At 35.8% G+C, this 16,498-nt stretch overlaps 1 protein-coding gene and 1 long non-coding RNA gene across 4 annotated transcripts; one reads left to right on the top strand and one right to left on the bottom strand.

Annotated features, from left to right (window-relative positions):
- Positions 1 to 316: 316 nt before the first annotated feature.
- LOC309549475 lies at positions 317 to 9,337 on the bottom strand. Of its 3 annotated transcripts, none has more exons than XR_014225021.1 (4): positions 9,071 to 9,337; positions 5,100 to 5,222; positions 1,687 to 1,803; positions 317 to 437 (listed from the first exon to the last, which is right to left on the bottom strand). It is a non-coding gene; the product is annotated as an uncharacterized lncRNA (long non-coding RNA). The 3 variants fall into 3 exon arrangements; XR_014225022.1 differs by having other exon boundaries at positions 370 to 481; XR_014225023.1 differs by having other exon boundaries at positions 377 to 504.
- Positions 9,338 to 9,751: 414 nt separating this feature from the next.
- Positions 9,752 to 15,956, top strand: ZIC1 (Zic family member 1). The gene is made up of 3 exons (XM_082252258.1): positions 9,752 to 10,849; positions 13,238 to 13,401; positions 14,957 to 15,956. The coding sequence occupies exons 1-3, from the start codon at positions 9,898 to 9,900 to the stop codon at positions 15,152 to 15,154; spliced, it is 1,314 nt and encodes a 437-aa protein (XP_082108384.1). The 5' UTR covers positions 9,752 to 9,897; the 3' UTR covers positions 15,155 to 15,956.
- Positions 15,957 to 16,498: the final 542 nt, after the last annotated feature.

Genomic DNA, 16,498 nt, shown 5'->3' with positions numbered 1-16,498 from the left:
CATATAAGACGAATTATTTTCAGATTTTCCATCAGGGATGAATAAAAGGAATAATAGAAGTTGCAATTTTAGCTATGGTATTTCTTCATTTAAAGGTGTCATTTGTATTTACAGTTCTCATGTTTATTTGAGACATTAGAAATACATAGAGAATAGCACGCACAAAACAGTTGTGAGATCCAGAACAACTTCTCTTTATTGGAATGAAAAATGGGAAAGATAGCATGTTACATTTTACTTGGTGTAAATGCAAACAAAAAGGATGGTATTCATATTCTTGGCAGTGATAAGCCTGGAAATCGGTGTAGTCAACTTTGTCGAGGTAACTTGTAGATTCAGCATGCGGACAGATATCTTACCTAATATATCGTGGCCTGCTGCAAGCCTGGGGATCTCATAGATCGGTCTGTGCATGGGCCAGGGCCTCTTCTATGTGACTGCTCAGTGGAGACACAAAACATCTGGGCTATTGGTCTGTTCTCTTATAGAAAATGCGTGAGATTTCTAACAACAGCAACACACCAACATATGGAAACATCAGTAATAACATAATGTAACATCAAAATCATAAAGCAGATTTCTGGCCTTGGTGTCACCACTAGATAATACTTCACACTGGGCTCCTACACAGACACACACTTTTCTATTTTTCTGTGTTTACTATATCTATGTTGTACATCCATATTGCAAATGTCGCACACATACACAAGAGCTCCAGTGTTGTGAAGCATTTAAAAAAAAAAAAATACATATATATATATATATATATATATATATATATATATATATATATATATATATATATATGTATATATATATATATATATATATATATATACTAATACACACAACACAGACACACACATATTAGTCTCACTGAATTTATTTAGGTACAGTTTAGATACTTTTCCTTGCCCAAAAACGCTTTAAGATAGCTGGGGCTGCTATTCGAGTTGCTTAATCACATGTACTTTGCAACCGCTTTAAATAAGTTTCTATCTGTATAAGTGCAGATATACCGGAATAGGGTATGGAGTGAGGCATACATGGCAATATGAAGTGCTCTGAATAACCTAGCACTCAGCACCTTGTGTTTGCGGCACTCAGTTGTGTTTTGCGCTCTAATTGCATTAGTGGCGCTAAGATAGACACCTAGGGAGTAATAGGTGGGTGATCAGTATTCCTTAGCCTAAGGTTTGGTGACAGATCAGCTTTCAGATTAAGGTATATCTGTCAAATGAGGCGTCAGTCAGCACCAGTCACTGCTCAGGGCTCATTGTGCAGAAACCTGGTAGCCACCACATTGTGAAAGCATGGTATCCCTAGTAAGGATGGTACATATCATGTAAACCCCATCAGCAAGATCAAAGTGTTCTTTTTTAATAAGATCCAATACATGTCAAACCTCATTCCAATCAAATCGTCCGTAAATGAATTCCAGATGAATATGTCATAGAGTAATGTGACAATGCAGTCAAACAGGGTCAGGGGTGGATGTTACAATGAGAGAGCCGTCAAATATTAATTCTAGGAGCTCCAAATGAATGACCAGCGAGCGGGATTAAGCACATTCTAGTGGCGGGGTGTTATGTCAGTGATTTGTGTTGGTGCAAGTTAACTGGCAAACAAAGCTCCAGAAATATATGGTCCCCCCTGAGCCTCCACCAGGGCATATTTTAAACTTACTTGGGATCTTCATTATAGCTCTGAGATGTCCTAATATTTTCCTGCCTGCTAGGGGGATGTAGCAAGCCATCCTGTGCTACTCTGAGCAATGCTATGGGAGCTGGTGCAGAGTCCATCCTGGAAAATTGAAACAGATTTGAATGTTTTAATAAGTAATACAGCAAGTCCATTTCCTCTGACTGTTTAATAATGCACGTTTTATTGGATCTGGATGTACTTTGCCAAATCTAAATGGTATGGCACACATTTGAAGCATGACCAGTCTCTGCATGCAGATTTCCCAGAAGGATTTCTGACTATGATTTTCAATGTACTGGTCATGTTTCCACTTACTGATGGCACACAGCTAGGGATTCCTGCTCGCATTCCTTTGGATTTTGTGCTCTTCTTAGTACAAGGCTCGACTGTAAACCTGGTTACAAGGCATGCAGTCAACTTCACTTACAACTTACTGATGTACTTTACATACACACCATAAAAGACAGATATTCTACATTTACATTAAACTAATTTGCACTGTATCCATATTGCTGATATGCTAATGTTGTACATAGGATATCAAATACACACACACACACACACACACACCATAAAAGGCAGTTATTTTATATTTACTTTAAACTAATTAGCACTGTATCCATATTGCTGATAAGCTAATATTTTATATAGGATATCAAATACACAAACACACATCATAAAAGACAGATATTTAAAATTTACATTAAACTAATTTGCACTGTATCCATATTGCTCATATGCTAATGTTGTATATAGGATATCAAATACACACACACCTTAAAAGACAGATATTCTACATTAATATTAAACTAATTTGCACTGTATATGCTGATATTCTAATTTTCTGTAGGATAGAAAATATAGACACACAAGCCAAACAATCCATGTATTCCTCACTGGTATTAAATTATTGTGCTCCTCAATCCTATTTCTGATAGAATATTATTTTTTTTTATGTGTATCAAATAGTAAACACATTTACACCACACAAGATATGCCAGTGACATATAAATCTATATGTATATATGTATCTCCCTCTCTCTCACACATACACATCATTTGCTTTTACCATACAGTTGGGGATATATATATATATATATATATATATATATATATATATATATATATATATATATATATATATATATATAATAACACACATCTATCTATCTATCTATCTATCTATCTATCTATCTATCTACCTATCTATAGATAGATAGATAGATAGATAGATAGATAGATAGATAGATAGATAGATAGATAGATAGATAGATAGATAGATAGATAGTAGAGATATGTATGTGTTTCTATTTACATATATTTTTTCCCTACTGTATAGTAAAGGCAAATGGATGGGCAAAAGAAAACATACCTTTTAACTAAACTCCACATATAGAGGCTAATTTGCTAAAGATGAGAATGTTTGCACAATAAATTCTGTGATTTCACTTTAATTAGCCAATCATATGTAAAGCCTACTCCTCTTCGCTTCTTTTACCTGCACATGATTAGATAATTGAAATATTGTGTACATTTCTTCAACTCTTTTTAGTAAATCAGGCTAGAGTCCATAAATGAAAACCTATCCCATTTAATAGAACTCAAGCTATAAATAATGATACTAATGATAATGTTCTTACATATAGATCCATATGTCAGTTCATTTTCCAGTAGCAATATTTGTGCTGCGTTTTAAATGGTGCATTTGTAGTCATCCTGCATTTTGTAGATTTGAACTTGCGCTGTGCTTTGTGTCCATTTTAAAACGCATCATTTGGTCTACATATGTTTGAAATATTCCTCGGCGTGAATAGAGCGAGAACGGATCATGTCCAGATAGGGAATTGACGATGTATGCTATTTCCTTTACAGAAGTTTTGGGGAATATATGAGATTAAGGGAAAGAAAGAAAGAAAGAAAGAAAGAAAGAAAGAAAGAAAGAAAGAAAGAAAGAAAGAAAGAAAGAAAGAAAGAAAGAAAGAAAGAAAGAAAGAAAGAAAGAAAGAAAGAAAGGAAAATAACACATACCTAGCCATATGTGCCTAGCAGCTATTCTATATATATAGTTGGGCTCTTGACTTGCTCTGTACTTTTTTTTCGGACTTCAAAAGACATCAATGCGAAGTAAATGAATGGAAAACTGTTCTTATAGGGAACAAGTTGCTGCTGTTGACACTTTTGGACGTGTCTCATATAACAGCACCTGGATAAACTTGTGGCAATGTTTGGTCAGACAAGGCAGGTCCATATGGAAGTGTGAAGACAGCCTAATGATGGGACAAACCTTCTGTCCTATGACTGTACATAAAGCATCACTCTATTCACTGGACACAGAAATCAAAACGTTTCCTAGCTTTTCTTCTTCCCCTGATCCTACTTCTCCATCCTCTGGACTCACCATGTGCACATGTGGTTGGTCTGGGGTCAGGGGTCAAACTCTAAGGCATTTCAAAAGTCGGTGACTTCAATAGATGTATCCTTCAACACTATCTATAGGCAGTAACTGCATTTCCAGCAGAAGAAAATACAAATAAAAAAAGGCAAGGAGGGCCTATGTTCTGAGTGTCTCTTTAAAACAAAAGGCAGCACACACACACACACACACACACACACACAAGTCTAAATTGCAGAGATCATTAACTTCGCACTTCTTGGCACTCATCATCATCTTGCTTGTGCTTTGCCCTAAAAAAAAGATTGCAAACCCAAATGTATCTGCTAATTTGGCATTATTTCGCATTAGAGCGAAGAACAATCAGATCCTCCCCCATTATGGAGAATAAAACAATCGCAGACTTAATTAAATCTGATAAGCTCCTTTAAAGCTCTCCTTGCCCTCACCAGTATCTGTCTAGCTGGATGTGACCTGTTTGCCCTCCATAAATACATGAAATCATGTGTCTTGTCATCCCCCCATAGGTGGAGATGGAAGAAAACCCTTGTGTCAATGCATCATATATAGACTTTGGAAACTCAGCAAACAAGTGTAAAACGTATTAATCAGTGCGGACAATGGAGCTGGTAATTAAATATAAAAGCCAATGAATTGATTCCTTTTTTTTTTCTCCCCCTCCATCCTAATTTTCCATCCCCAGGCAATGCTAAGATGAGGCAATCTTTTCAAAGCTGTAGCGGAAGCTTGTTCTTCCCATTCCCACAGCCCATTGGCATGGAAATAGAGCCTCCTAACCTATTCTCACCTAAGATATTCTTTTTCTTACTGATTATTGCTATTAAAGGCTGACACAAAAGATTTTCTGAACAAACATTCCATGTGAAAGGCTATCAGTAATGGCTGGCCCATCTACATGAGAGGGGATGGAAATGGGGCTGGCCAGGGCTAGGCTATGTACAGAGAGCTAGCCTCACCACTGATGGCCCCCAGCCTGTCTTACCGTGGTTACTCCTCCACCTGTTGCCAAACGGCCTTCAGATCTTCCCAGGACTTGAGGGTTGACACCAGCACCCTTTGCTGCTCCTCCATGCTGTCATCCTTCATTTCTTCCTTTTCTGGCTTTCTGAAATCAGTTAGGAGAAATCATGATGAGGCAGAAATGAGCCGTCAGGATGATATTTTAATGGCTTATATTGTCACGTTGGTGCATGTGGCTTTGAACTAGCACAGCTCTCCTTCCCTGCAGAGAGCGCCACAAATCCCACTTGATAACTTCTGCAACTTTTTTTCCCTCTCTCTTGTAAGTTTAGACACATTCCCTAAATATCCATTAACCGACCTGCATTGTGATGGAGCTCCACACCTCTTCTGATCCATAAGGGGATGGTACATGTGGGACATCTGCTTGGATGTCAATAGTACTATTAGCATTCATATGTATGGGGATGCCTGTGTACATGTGTACACATATATGTGAGTGAATTCTCACATTAGGCAGATAAATGTCTACATGTGTGAACATATGTGTGTGCATAAAGGATATACACACACCAATATATATAGAGAGAAACTGAATATGTATACATACTGTATATGTATGTAAATTAGTATTTGCATTTGTATTCATGTGTTTCCGTGCGTGTATATAAATATATATATATATATACATATATATATATATATATATATATATATATATATATATATATATATATATATATATATATATATATATATATATATATATAATATATATATATATATATAATATAGACATTTAGATGTATATATACATATATGCATGCGTGTTTGCATGTGCATACATATATGCATGTGTATTATTGCCCTGAATGACTGTGTACGTTTGTATACATATATGTGTATATGTGTGTGTGTATTTTGGACCTATATATATATATATATACATGTATGTATACGTATACGTGTATACATATATATATATATATATATGTGTGTGGGTGGGTGTTTTTAATGGACCTTTGCATATATATGTCAATGACTGTTTGCATGTGTATACAAATATGGTGTAAATATGAACCTTTACATATATATATGTGAATGCCTATTTGCATGTGCATCCATATATGTGTTTGTATTATGGATTTTTACATATGTGAATGGCTGTTTGCATGTGTATACATATATGCGTGTGTATTATTGCCCTATATATATATGTGTGTGTGTATTATGGACCTTTGTATACGTGTATACATATATATATATATATATATATATATATATATATATATATATGTGTGTGTGTATTATGGACCTTTGCAAATATATATGTCAATGACTATTTGCATGTGTATACATATATATGTGTGTGTATGTGTTTAATGGACCTTTACACACACACACACACATATATATATATATATATATATATATATATATATATATATATATATATATATATATATATATATATATATATATGACACTCACTTTTTGCATGTGTATACAAATATGGTGTATTATGGACTTTACATATATATGTGAATGACTATTTGCATGTGCACATATACACACGGGTGTTTTAAGGGCCTTTACATAAATGTGCAAATGACTGTTTGCATGTGTATACATAATTCTGTGTATACAGGCATTATGGACCTTTACATATGTATGTAAAGGACTGGTTTGCATCTGTATACATATAGGTGTGTGTATTAAAGATATTTACATATATATGTGAATGGAATTTCTTATATATATATATATATATATATATATATATATATATATATATATATGTGTGTGTGTGTGTGTGTGTGCGCGTGTAATGTACCAATATGCAAATGAGTGTGTATATGTAAATACATATGCAATATACAGTGTTTTATGATGAGAAGCCACATGTCAATATACGCACACCTACGTATTTGTTTTGAATATATGTATATATATACACAAATAAAAAGCCTGGCATCGGTATGCCACCCTATTCCCCTGGCAACATACCCAGGATGCGATGTATACATGGTGTGTACAGTTCTCTATCACCATCCCGGTATGGCAGGCAGAATATCCAGTGAACAGGAATGCTGATCTCCACCGCCCTGGAATGTGGCTTCTCATCACTGGCTTTTATGAATAGGATATGTTAAGTGAGACCATTTCTATTTTAATTAAAGTGCTACCTGCCCTGCACTGTTTACAAAGTATTCCTTTTGAAAAGACGGCCTAAAGTTTCTTTGTGAATGAGGAGTGAGAGTTTGGAGTTTAGATTCTGCTGCTGCAAGGATTCATTGAGGCAGCTAACAAAGGCTAAATGGAATGATTCCGATCCTGCTTCAGCTTTTTTAGGCTTCTATTACTAGAAAATAATTACAGCTAATGAATATGCAGAGGAGGGAAGAATGGCTGCATAAATAAAAGGCTAGAGACATTCTCCAATGCTCAAATGTAAAGTCCTGCCAGGGACATTCTACATGTAAAAAGTCCTGCCAGGGACATTCTTCATTTAAAAAGTCCTACCAGGGATACTCTAAATTAGTCAGATAAAAAGCCCTGCCATGGGCATTCTACAATTATTAGATACAAAGTCCTGCCAGGGACATTATACCATAATCAAATAAAGAGAACTGCCAGGGACACTCTTCAATATTTAGATAAATAGTGCTGCCAGGGACATTCGACAATAGTCAGATAAAGAGTCCTGCCAGGGACATTATACCATAGTCAAATAAAGAGTACTGCCAGGGACACTCTTCAATATCTAGATAAATAGTGCTGCCAGGGACATTCGACAATAGTCAGATAAAGAGTCATGCCAGGGAAACTCTACAACAGTCAAATACAATAACTAAATAATGCCAGGGACATACTACAATAGTCAGATAAAAAGCCTTGTCAGGGACGTTCTTCAAAATTCAGATAATAAGTTCCACCAGGGACATTTTTCCAATAGTCAAAATGAAGTATACAGTCAGGAACATTCTATATTAGTCACATAAAGGGTACTACAAATGATGTTCTGCAATGTCTAAATAAAAATGTCTGACATTCTGCAATATTCAGATAAAAAGCTGTGCCAGAGATATTCTTCAATAATCAGATAAAAGGTACTGCAATAGATATAATAGATAAAAAGTACTGCCAGGGGCATTCTATAATATTCCGAATAAATGTACTACCAATGATGTTCTTAAGGGACGTTCTAAAACGTTTAGGAAAAAAAAAGTAGTGCCAGGGACATTTTACAATATTAGGGGTTTTCTGCAAGATTCAGATGAAAAGTACTGCCAGGGTCACTCTTTTATAGTCAGATAAATGTCTACTAGGGCCACTGGAAGCAGGGAAGCCTATGGCAGTCTCCAAGTCTGCTTTCCAGCCTAGTCTGGGCTAATGCAAAGTCACATATTCACACCATTGAAAAAAAAAAAAAAAAAAAAAAAAAACACTTTAATATATGGTCATGGCTGCTTTTGTACACAGGACAAAAAGAATATATGGTCATAGACAGGTTAATCGAGCTTTGCTGCAGGAAGACAAGCAAGTGTTGTATGTTTGCACTGAATGCAAAGGTCTGTATTTTCCAGAGCAAATCAAAGAGAGTGTTAGTCCTTTTCCTGCTCACTCATCTGAAGGTAAGTACATTTTCTCTGGCGATCAAAAACCTGGTCACTAACAAAGGCAGCCAATGCTGCTTCCACCGTCCTGGTGTGGCTAGTTGGGGACATTTCAATAATTCTGACAAGGGTGACTGATTTGTGAACTAAAAAAAAAAAAAGTCAGGAAATTTACACTGCTCCGTTTTGAAGCGAAAAAAAAAGACAAAAAAAAAACCCCAATCATGCATAAAAAAAATAAAAAATAAATAAAAAAGTGAAGGCAAAACTGAACTAAATAAACCGATAGGAAAAAAATAAACAATGGCTAAGTAAAAAATAATCACAAATAAATAAAAATGAAGAAAAAAAAAAAAAAAAAAAGCTTCTCACCCACCTGTGTTGTGATGGGTACAGAATACAAGCATTGAAAAATGGCAAGACATGGGTATGATATCCAGAAAATTCACCTCCCTGGAAATTGTAAGCATACTGATGGACTCGTATATGGAGGTTTGGGAAGGTGAGAAGGAATCTCAGGACAGGAGGCAATATTGTGAAAATTAAAGGGAGTGTCGGTCTAGGATGAAAACAGCAAGAATAAGATGTGGAGAAATGAAGTAAAGGGGGTCTTGGAAGAATTTTTTTTTTCCCCTCCTGTAGAATTTGGGCAGGGAGGAAAAAAAAAAAAAAAGTTGCTACTCCTAAAAACATTGTTTGTCATCAAGCGGTGTCAGCCTCCCTTACAATACCTGGGATTGATGAGTGGAGGCGGCCAATCAGGAGGCGTTTGGGACTCTGGGAGTCCTTAGCTGGAGAGGCAGGGGTGAAGGGGGGAGAGGGCCTGGACCAATGGGCGCTGACGTCCATCTGCACGTGACTCCGCCCCCTCCTCCCATTCATCAAGGGGGGAACGAGTCGTCCTTTCAATTCATTTATCTGCAGGAATGATTGCCGCTATCAGTCTCCAGCTCAACGCCCGGCTGAGGAGGTGAAAGTTTCTCCCCAGGAAGATAAACCGCAAAAAGACAATATTGTGCATGAGAAAAAAAAGAGGGTGCAAAGAAAAAGTCAACTCCATTCCCATGCAAAGATCTGCTCGTGGCAAGTTGTGCTGAGATCTGGTCGCCCATGTGAAGAAGAAGCGGTGCGATCTAGATCGGTCTCCTCCTGTGTGTTGGCCCTCTTCTTTTCTGCTCATCCACCCGAGTTCGGACGTTCGCCATGCTCCTGGACGCCGGACCCCAATACCCAGCCATAGGGGTCACCACCTTCGGCTCCTCCCGACACCACTCCACCGGGGACGTGACGGAACGCGAGGTGGGCTTGGGCATCAACCCCTTCGCCGACGGCATGGGCGCCTTCAAGATCAACCCCGGCGGGCACGAACAGACCGCGTTCACCTCTCAGGCTCCCGGCTATGCCGCCGCGGCTTTGGGCCACCACCACCACCCGGGCCATGTCAGCTCCTACTCCAGCGCAGCCTTCAACTCCACCCGGGACTTTCTATTCCGAAACCGGGGCTTCGGAGAAGCAGCCAGCGCCCAGCACAGCCTCTTCGCCTCGGCAGGGGGGTTCGGGGGACCTCACGGACACACCGACGCCGCCGGACATCTCATCTTCCCTGGGCTGCACGAGCAAGCTGCAGGGCACGGTTCACCCAACGTGGTGAACGGGCAAATGAGGCTGGGCTTCTCTGGGGACATGTATGGCCGACCAGACCAGTATGGACAAGTCACCAGCCCCAGGTCCGAACACTATGCCTCCACCCAACTCCATGGCTATGGCCCTATGAACATGAACATGGCTGCCCACCATGGAGCGGGGGCCTTCTTCAGATACATGAGGCAACCCATCAAACAAGAACTCATCTGTAAGTGGATTGAGCCCGAGCAACTGTCCAACCCCAAAAAGTCCTGCAACAAAACTTTCAGCACCATGCATGAGCTGGTCACCCATGTCACGGTGGAGCACGTTGGGGGACCCGAACAGTCCAACCACATCTGCTTCTGGGAAGAGTGTGCCAGAGAAGGCAAGCCTTTCAAAGCCAAATACAAACTGGTCAACCACATCAGAGTCCATACGGGGGAAAAACCCTTCCCATGCCCATTCCCTGGATGTGGGAAAGTCTTTGCCAGGTCAGAAAACCTCAAAATCCACAAAAGGACTCACACAGGTACCCATTTTTTATTTTATCCCCCCCAAAAACTCTTACTTTTTTATTGGTACTACCACTATATTGTTATTTTTTTATCCTGCCACTATATTATTAACTTTTTTTATCATAACTACCACTATAATATTAATATTTATTATAACCACTATCTTATTATTTACTACCACCATATTGTTATTTTTCTATCCCACCACTATAATATTTTTTTATCCTATTACTATTCTTCTTATTTTATTATTACTACCACTATATTGTTATTTTTTATCCCACCACTATAATATTTTTTTTATCCTATTACTATTCTTCTTATTATTTTATTATTACTACCACTATATTGTTATTTTTTTATCCCACCACTATAATATTTTTTTTATCCTATGACTATTCTTTTTCTTATTTTATTATTACTACCACTATATTGTTATTTTTTTTATCCCACCACTATAATATTTTTTTTTATCCTATGACTATTCTTCTTCTTATTTTATTATTACTACCACTATATTATTATTTTTTTTTTTATCCCACCACTATAACATTTTTTTTTTTTATCTTATGACTATTCTTCTTCTTATTTTATTATTACTACCACTATATTGTTATTTTTTTATCCTACCACTATAATATTTTTTTATCCTATTACTATTCTTCTTATTATTTTATTATTACTACCACTATATTGTTATTTTTTTTATCCCACCACTATAATATTTTTTTTATCCTATTACTATTCTTCTTATTATTTTATTATTACTACCACTATATTGTTATTTTTTTTATCCCACCACTATAATATTTTTTTTTTATCCAATGACTATTCTTCTTATTATTTTATTATTACTACCACTATGTTGTTATTTTTTTTATCCTATTACTATTCTTCTTATTATTTTATTATTACTACCACTATATTGTTATTTTTTTATCCTAACACTATATTATTATTATTATCCTATCACTATCTTATTCATATTTTATTATCACTACCACTATAGTGGTACTTTTTTATCCTACCACTATATTATTATTTTTTTCATCCAAACACCATAATATTATTTTTTTATCATAACTATTACTATATTATTTTATTATAACTACCATTATATTATTATTTTTTTTATCATAACTGCCACTATATTATTATTTTATTATTACTAGCACTATATTATTTTTTGTCATAACTACCACTATATTATTTTTTTTATCGTAGCTACCACTTTATTAATATTTATTATGACTACCACTATACATTTTTTTTATTATTACTACCACTATATTCTTTTTTTTTTATTATAGCTACCACTATATTATTATTTATTTTAATATTACTACCACTATAATCTTTTTTTTAATATATACCTACCACTATATTATTATTATTTTATTTTTTTTTTTTTTTTTTAGTATTACTACCACTATATTATTATTTTTACAAATTTTATAGTAACCATCACCATATCATTTTTATTTTATTATACCTACCACTATATTATGTTTTTAATATTATATGCATGTTTTTTGTGTTGTTCATAATGGCAACACTCAACGAATGGCAACATTTTTTTTTTCTTTGTAACCCAGCTCATTTTTACAATTTTTTTGTTACTTGTGATTTGAATATACTCTAGCACAATTTTCTATATCCATGTATCCGTTTTAGTTTCCCTATTTAATAGTTGAGCTGCCTAGAAATATTAGTCTGTTTTCCCATCGTGATTTTATTTATAGATGCTTTTCTGGCAGAAAAAAAAAGAGAAACTTGTCTGCTTGTCAAATCTGCCTGAGAGGTGGATAACCTTAATTGTATTACCGCGGAAAATTGTGCTAAATATTCAATTATCCAATTTTCACTCGGAATTGACAAATATTTGTTAAAAAATCGAGTTAGGGGATCGTGCCATCAATCAAAGCAATGCTACCGAAGTCTGGGGAAGATCTGGGGGTTTGACAGTGGTTGTGTGTTATTGTGTCTGTGTAGAAAAGGGGGGGGGGGGTTAGTAGTGTATGGGGGTTTTTTTTTTGTTTGTTTATTTGTTTTGGTCATTTGCTTATATAATTCTCTTGATACTTTTTTTTTTACTTTTAAAGCAAGTTTAATATAAATCTGCGGAATTAAAAATAAATATGCAATCCATCCGGCTGATAAAATTGTGACATGTTTATTTTTATATAGAGCAATCTTGGAGTGATTGATGACAAATATTAAAAAAAATTATAATAATAATAATGGAAGCAAATATGCTTATAAAAATAACTGCATAAATACGTTTTTTTTTTTTTTTTTTATATACAAAGAAATGTTTCCAATGCTTTACTATGTGTTAGAATATTTAAAGCAGACACAGATTGTGATGTATGTATCTTTTTGTTTTTTTTTTTATGCATTAGGTGAGAAGCCCTTTAAGTGTGAGTTTGAAGGCTGTGACAGACGATTTGCAAATAGCAGCGACCGTAAAAAACACATGCACGTCCACACTTCAGACAAGCCCTATCTGTGTAAAATGTGTGACAAGTCCTACACCCACCCGAGCTCCCTCAGAAAACACATGAAGGTAACTTATCATCTCTCCCTGCCATAGACAGAGCAGAGAGTCTTGTGCTGCCTCTTAGAACTATAGTGATTCTTATGGTTGTGGCTAAAGTCTTCTATCATGTGCCTACAATTGTCTGTCTGCCACCACATCCCAAACAAGGTTTTCTCTAGCCACCAAAATTCTCAAGCAGTAAGTTGTCGCCTTGTTTATTTTACTATACAAGCTGCAGGCAGAGAGTTTGGCATCCAGTTCCCACTGTCCAGGTTTTCAGCACTGGATGAAGCCTCCTTTTGTGTAGGCAAACCACTGTGCAAGCCACAAAAAAACCTTTTCTGATATGACAGACCGTCTCCAATCTCTTGTATTCCATTGTGATCTTCATGAAATAAGAAATAAGGGATCTTAAAGGGATCCCAGAAGATCAGTCATCAGTTTTTCTATTTATTAAGGGGGTTGCCTATTTATTATAGAGTTGTTCTATTTATTATGGGGGTTGCCTATTTATTATAGAGTTGTTCTATTTATTATGGGGGTTGCCTATTTATTATAGAGGTTTTTCTATTTATTATGGGTGTTGACTATTTATTATAAAGGGTTTCTCTCTATTATGGGGGTTGCCTATTTATTATAGAGTTTTTCTGTTTATGGGGGGGGGGGGTCTATTTATTATATAGAGGTTTCCTGCTTATTAGTGGGAGCTTGTCCTTTTTTTAATAGATGTTTCTGTTTATTGTCTATTTATTATAACGGTTTTCTGTTTATTATGAGGGTTGTCTATTTATTCAAGAGGTTTTCTGCCTATTGGGGGGGGGGGGGGTCAATTTTTTATATAGGCTTCCTGTCTTCCTGTTTATTATGGGGGTTGTCTATTTATTATAGAGGTTTTCTGCCTATTGGGGGGGGGGGGGATTTTTTTTATATAGGTTCCCTGTTTATTAGGGGGGTTGTCCATTTATTATGAACAATTTCTCTTTAGTATGGGGTTATCTGTTTATTATGAAGCTTTTCTATTTACTATAGGGGTTGTCTATTTTTTATGGGGTTTTTCTATTTACTATGGGGGTTGTCCATTTGGATTTCTATTTATCATTGGGGGAGGAGGAGGGTCTGTTTATTATGGAGGTTTTAGATTTATTAAGGGGGGGGGTCTGTTTATTATGGGGGTTTTCTATTTAGTATGGAGTATTTCTATTTATTATGGGATTTTCTATATGGGGGTTGTCTGTTTATTATGGAGTTTTTTTTTTTTCTTTAAGGAGGATTTCTATTCATTACTGTGTCTTCTGTCTATTGTGTAGGTTTTTTTTATAAAGAAGTTTTTTTAATTTATTATGGAGGTTTTCTATTTTTAATGAGGGTTATTTAATTACAGAGGGTTTTCTACTTATTAATTCATTTTTTTTGTTGGTTTAACTAGAAGGACTTTATTTTTTTATTTTTATTTTTTTGGGGATTTTGGATGTCTTTTTTTTCCCAGTTTTTAACTCTTTGTTCCATTAAATGTAGATCTTTAGGGATCTGGTTGATTGCTGTGTGTCTGATTCATTTTTTTTTTTTATTATTCTTTCTATAGGTCCACGAATCATCTTCCCAGGGGTCCCAACCTTCTCCAGCAGCCAGCTCAGGCTATGAATCTTCAACGCCCCCAACAATCGTGTCTCCTACTTCAGAAAACCAGACCACAAGTTCCTTATCCCCTTCCTCCTCAGCAGTACATCACACGTCCAGTCACAGCACGCTCTCATCAAATTTTAACGAATGGTACGTTTAAACACATATTTAAAAAAAAAAAGACTTCCAGAGATTAATGAACACTTCGAATCTAATCCTAAAGCTGCCGGGACGGAATAACAATGAAGAATGAGACCCTTTTTGCTATTTTCTTCAGGCTTGGTAGAAAAAAAAATATAAGGGGATTGTAGAGTGCATGAGAAGAGTTTGCCAGGCCAAATGCCAACCGTGTAGGGTTTAATGAACCACTAATTAGAGGTCTCAATCTGCATGTCTTTTCAGGCGGCCTTTTTTTTTTTTTTTTTTTTTTGTAAATACAGAAGTATTAGTTGAAAAAAATGTACTGTTGATTTTGTAAATAGCTATATTACAAGTGAAAGGGGTATGTGGAATTGTGATCACTGCATATATGTGTTTTTTTGGGGTGGGGTGCAGAGGGAAAGGAAGCAAGCTCTTTTTTTTTTTTCCATGGATGACAAGAATGTTCTAGTAAATGTGTACCCAAATGTGAAATACATTGTACCCTTCCAGTCTAAGCGTCCACATAACAGACTATTTACTGGTTTCAGTGTGCTTTTTTTCCCCTGTATAAAGTGCAAGCTCTTCGTCCCAAAGTCCAGTCCGGTTTTTTAGTGCAGTGATATCTTGTTACACGTCATGTCAATTAATTGGTACAGTGCAAGCCTGGATCTCTTTATGTGTCAATCTGTTACATTTTGTTTATGTAAAGTGATATTAAAATATAAAACAAAAAAATCTATAACTGTCCATTGCTTTTGGCATAAAATGACATCCTAATGTATGTAGCGTTGATCATTTTCATATTTATCCGCATGTATATATATATATATATATATAAAAAAAAAGCCCCGCTTCAACATGGTGACAGAATATTCAATATCTATGGCTAGATTCATTCGTATGTCAAATTCTAGTTCCAGAAGCTGTTTGGTAATATTTCGTACATGATTAAAGACTATGAAAATCTCAGTGTATTGTGGTAGGAATCCTTATTCAACTAACGACCCCCCCCCCCTTTCAACTTTAGATTGCTAGCAGTAAGTACTAGAGAAGTATTTATTTTTTTAAACAATCTTCTATATATAGATTCATTAAGGGTCCCCTGGCAATGTTACTACATTGGGTAAATAGCACTTATGACGTTTGCTATCTACATTCTCAGCCCAATTGCTTTATGTCATGGCCTTGTATCAGGTATACAATTCAAAGGATTCCCTTAGTACAAGGCTAGTCTACCTGCAAATTCTGACACCGTTTTAAGTATATTATATTAGTCACTGAAATTGCGATATCATTTTTAGTACTACAAATTGAATATTTTTCTCCTCCCATAAAGTTGTGTGATGGTTGTAATTCACTACCC

The sequence above is a fragment of the Pelophylax lessonae genome (assembly GCF_965119305.1).
Source record: "Pelophylax lessonae genome assembly, chromosome: 3".
NCBI classification, from domain to species: Eukaryota; Metazoa; Chordata; class Amphibia; order Anura; family Ranidae; genus Pelophylax; species Pelophylax lessonae.
The sequence above is the reverse complement of the archived record's forward strand: the minus strand, read 5'-3'. Positions and strand labels throughout refer to the sequence as shown.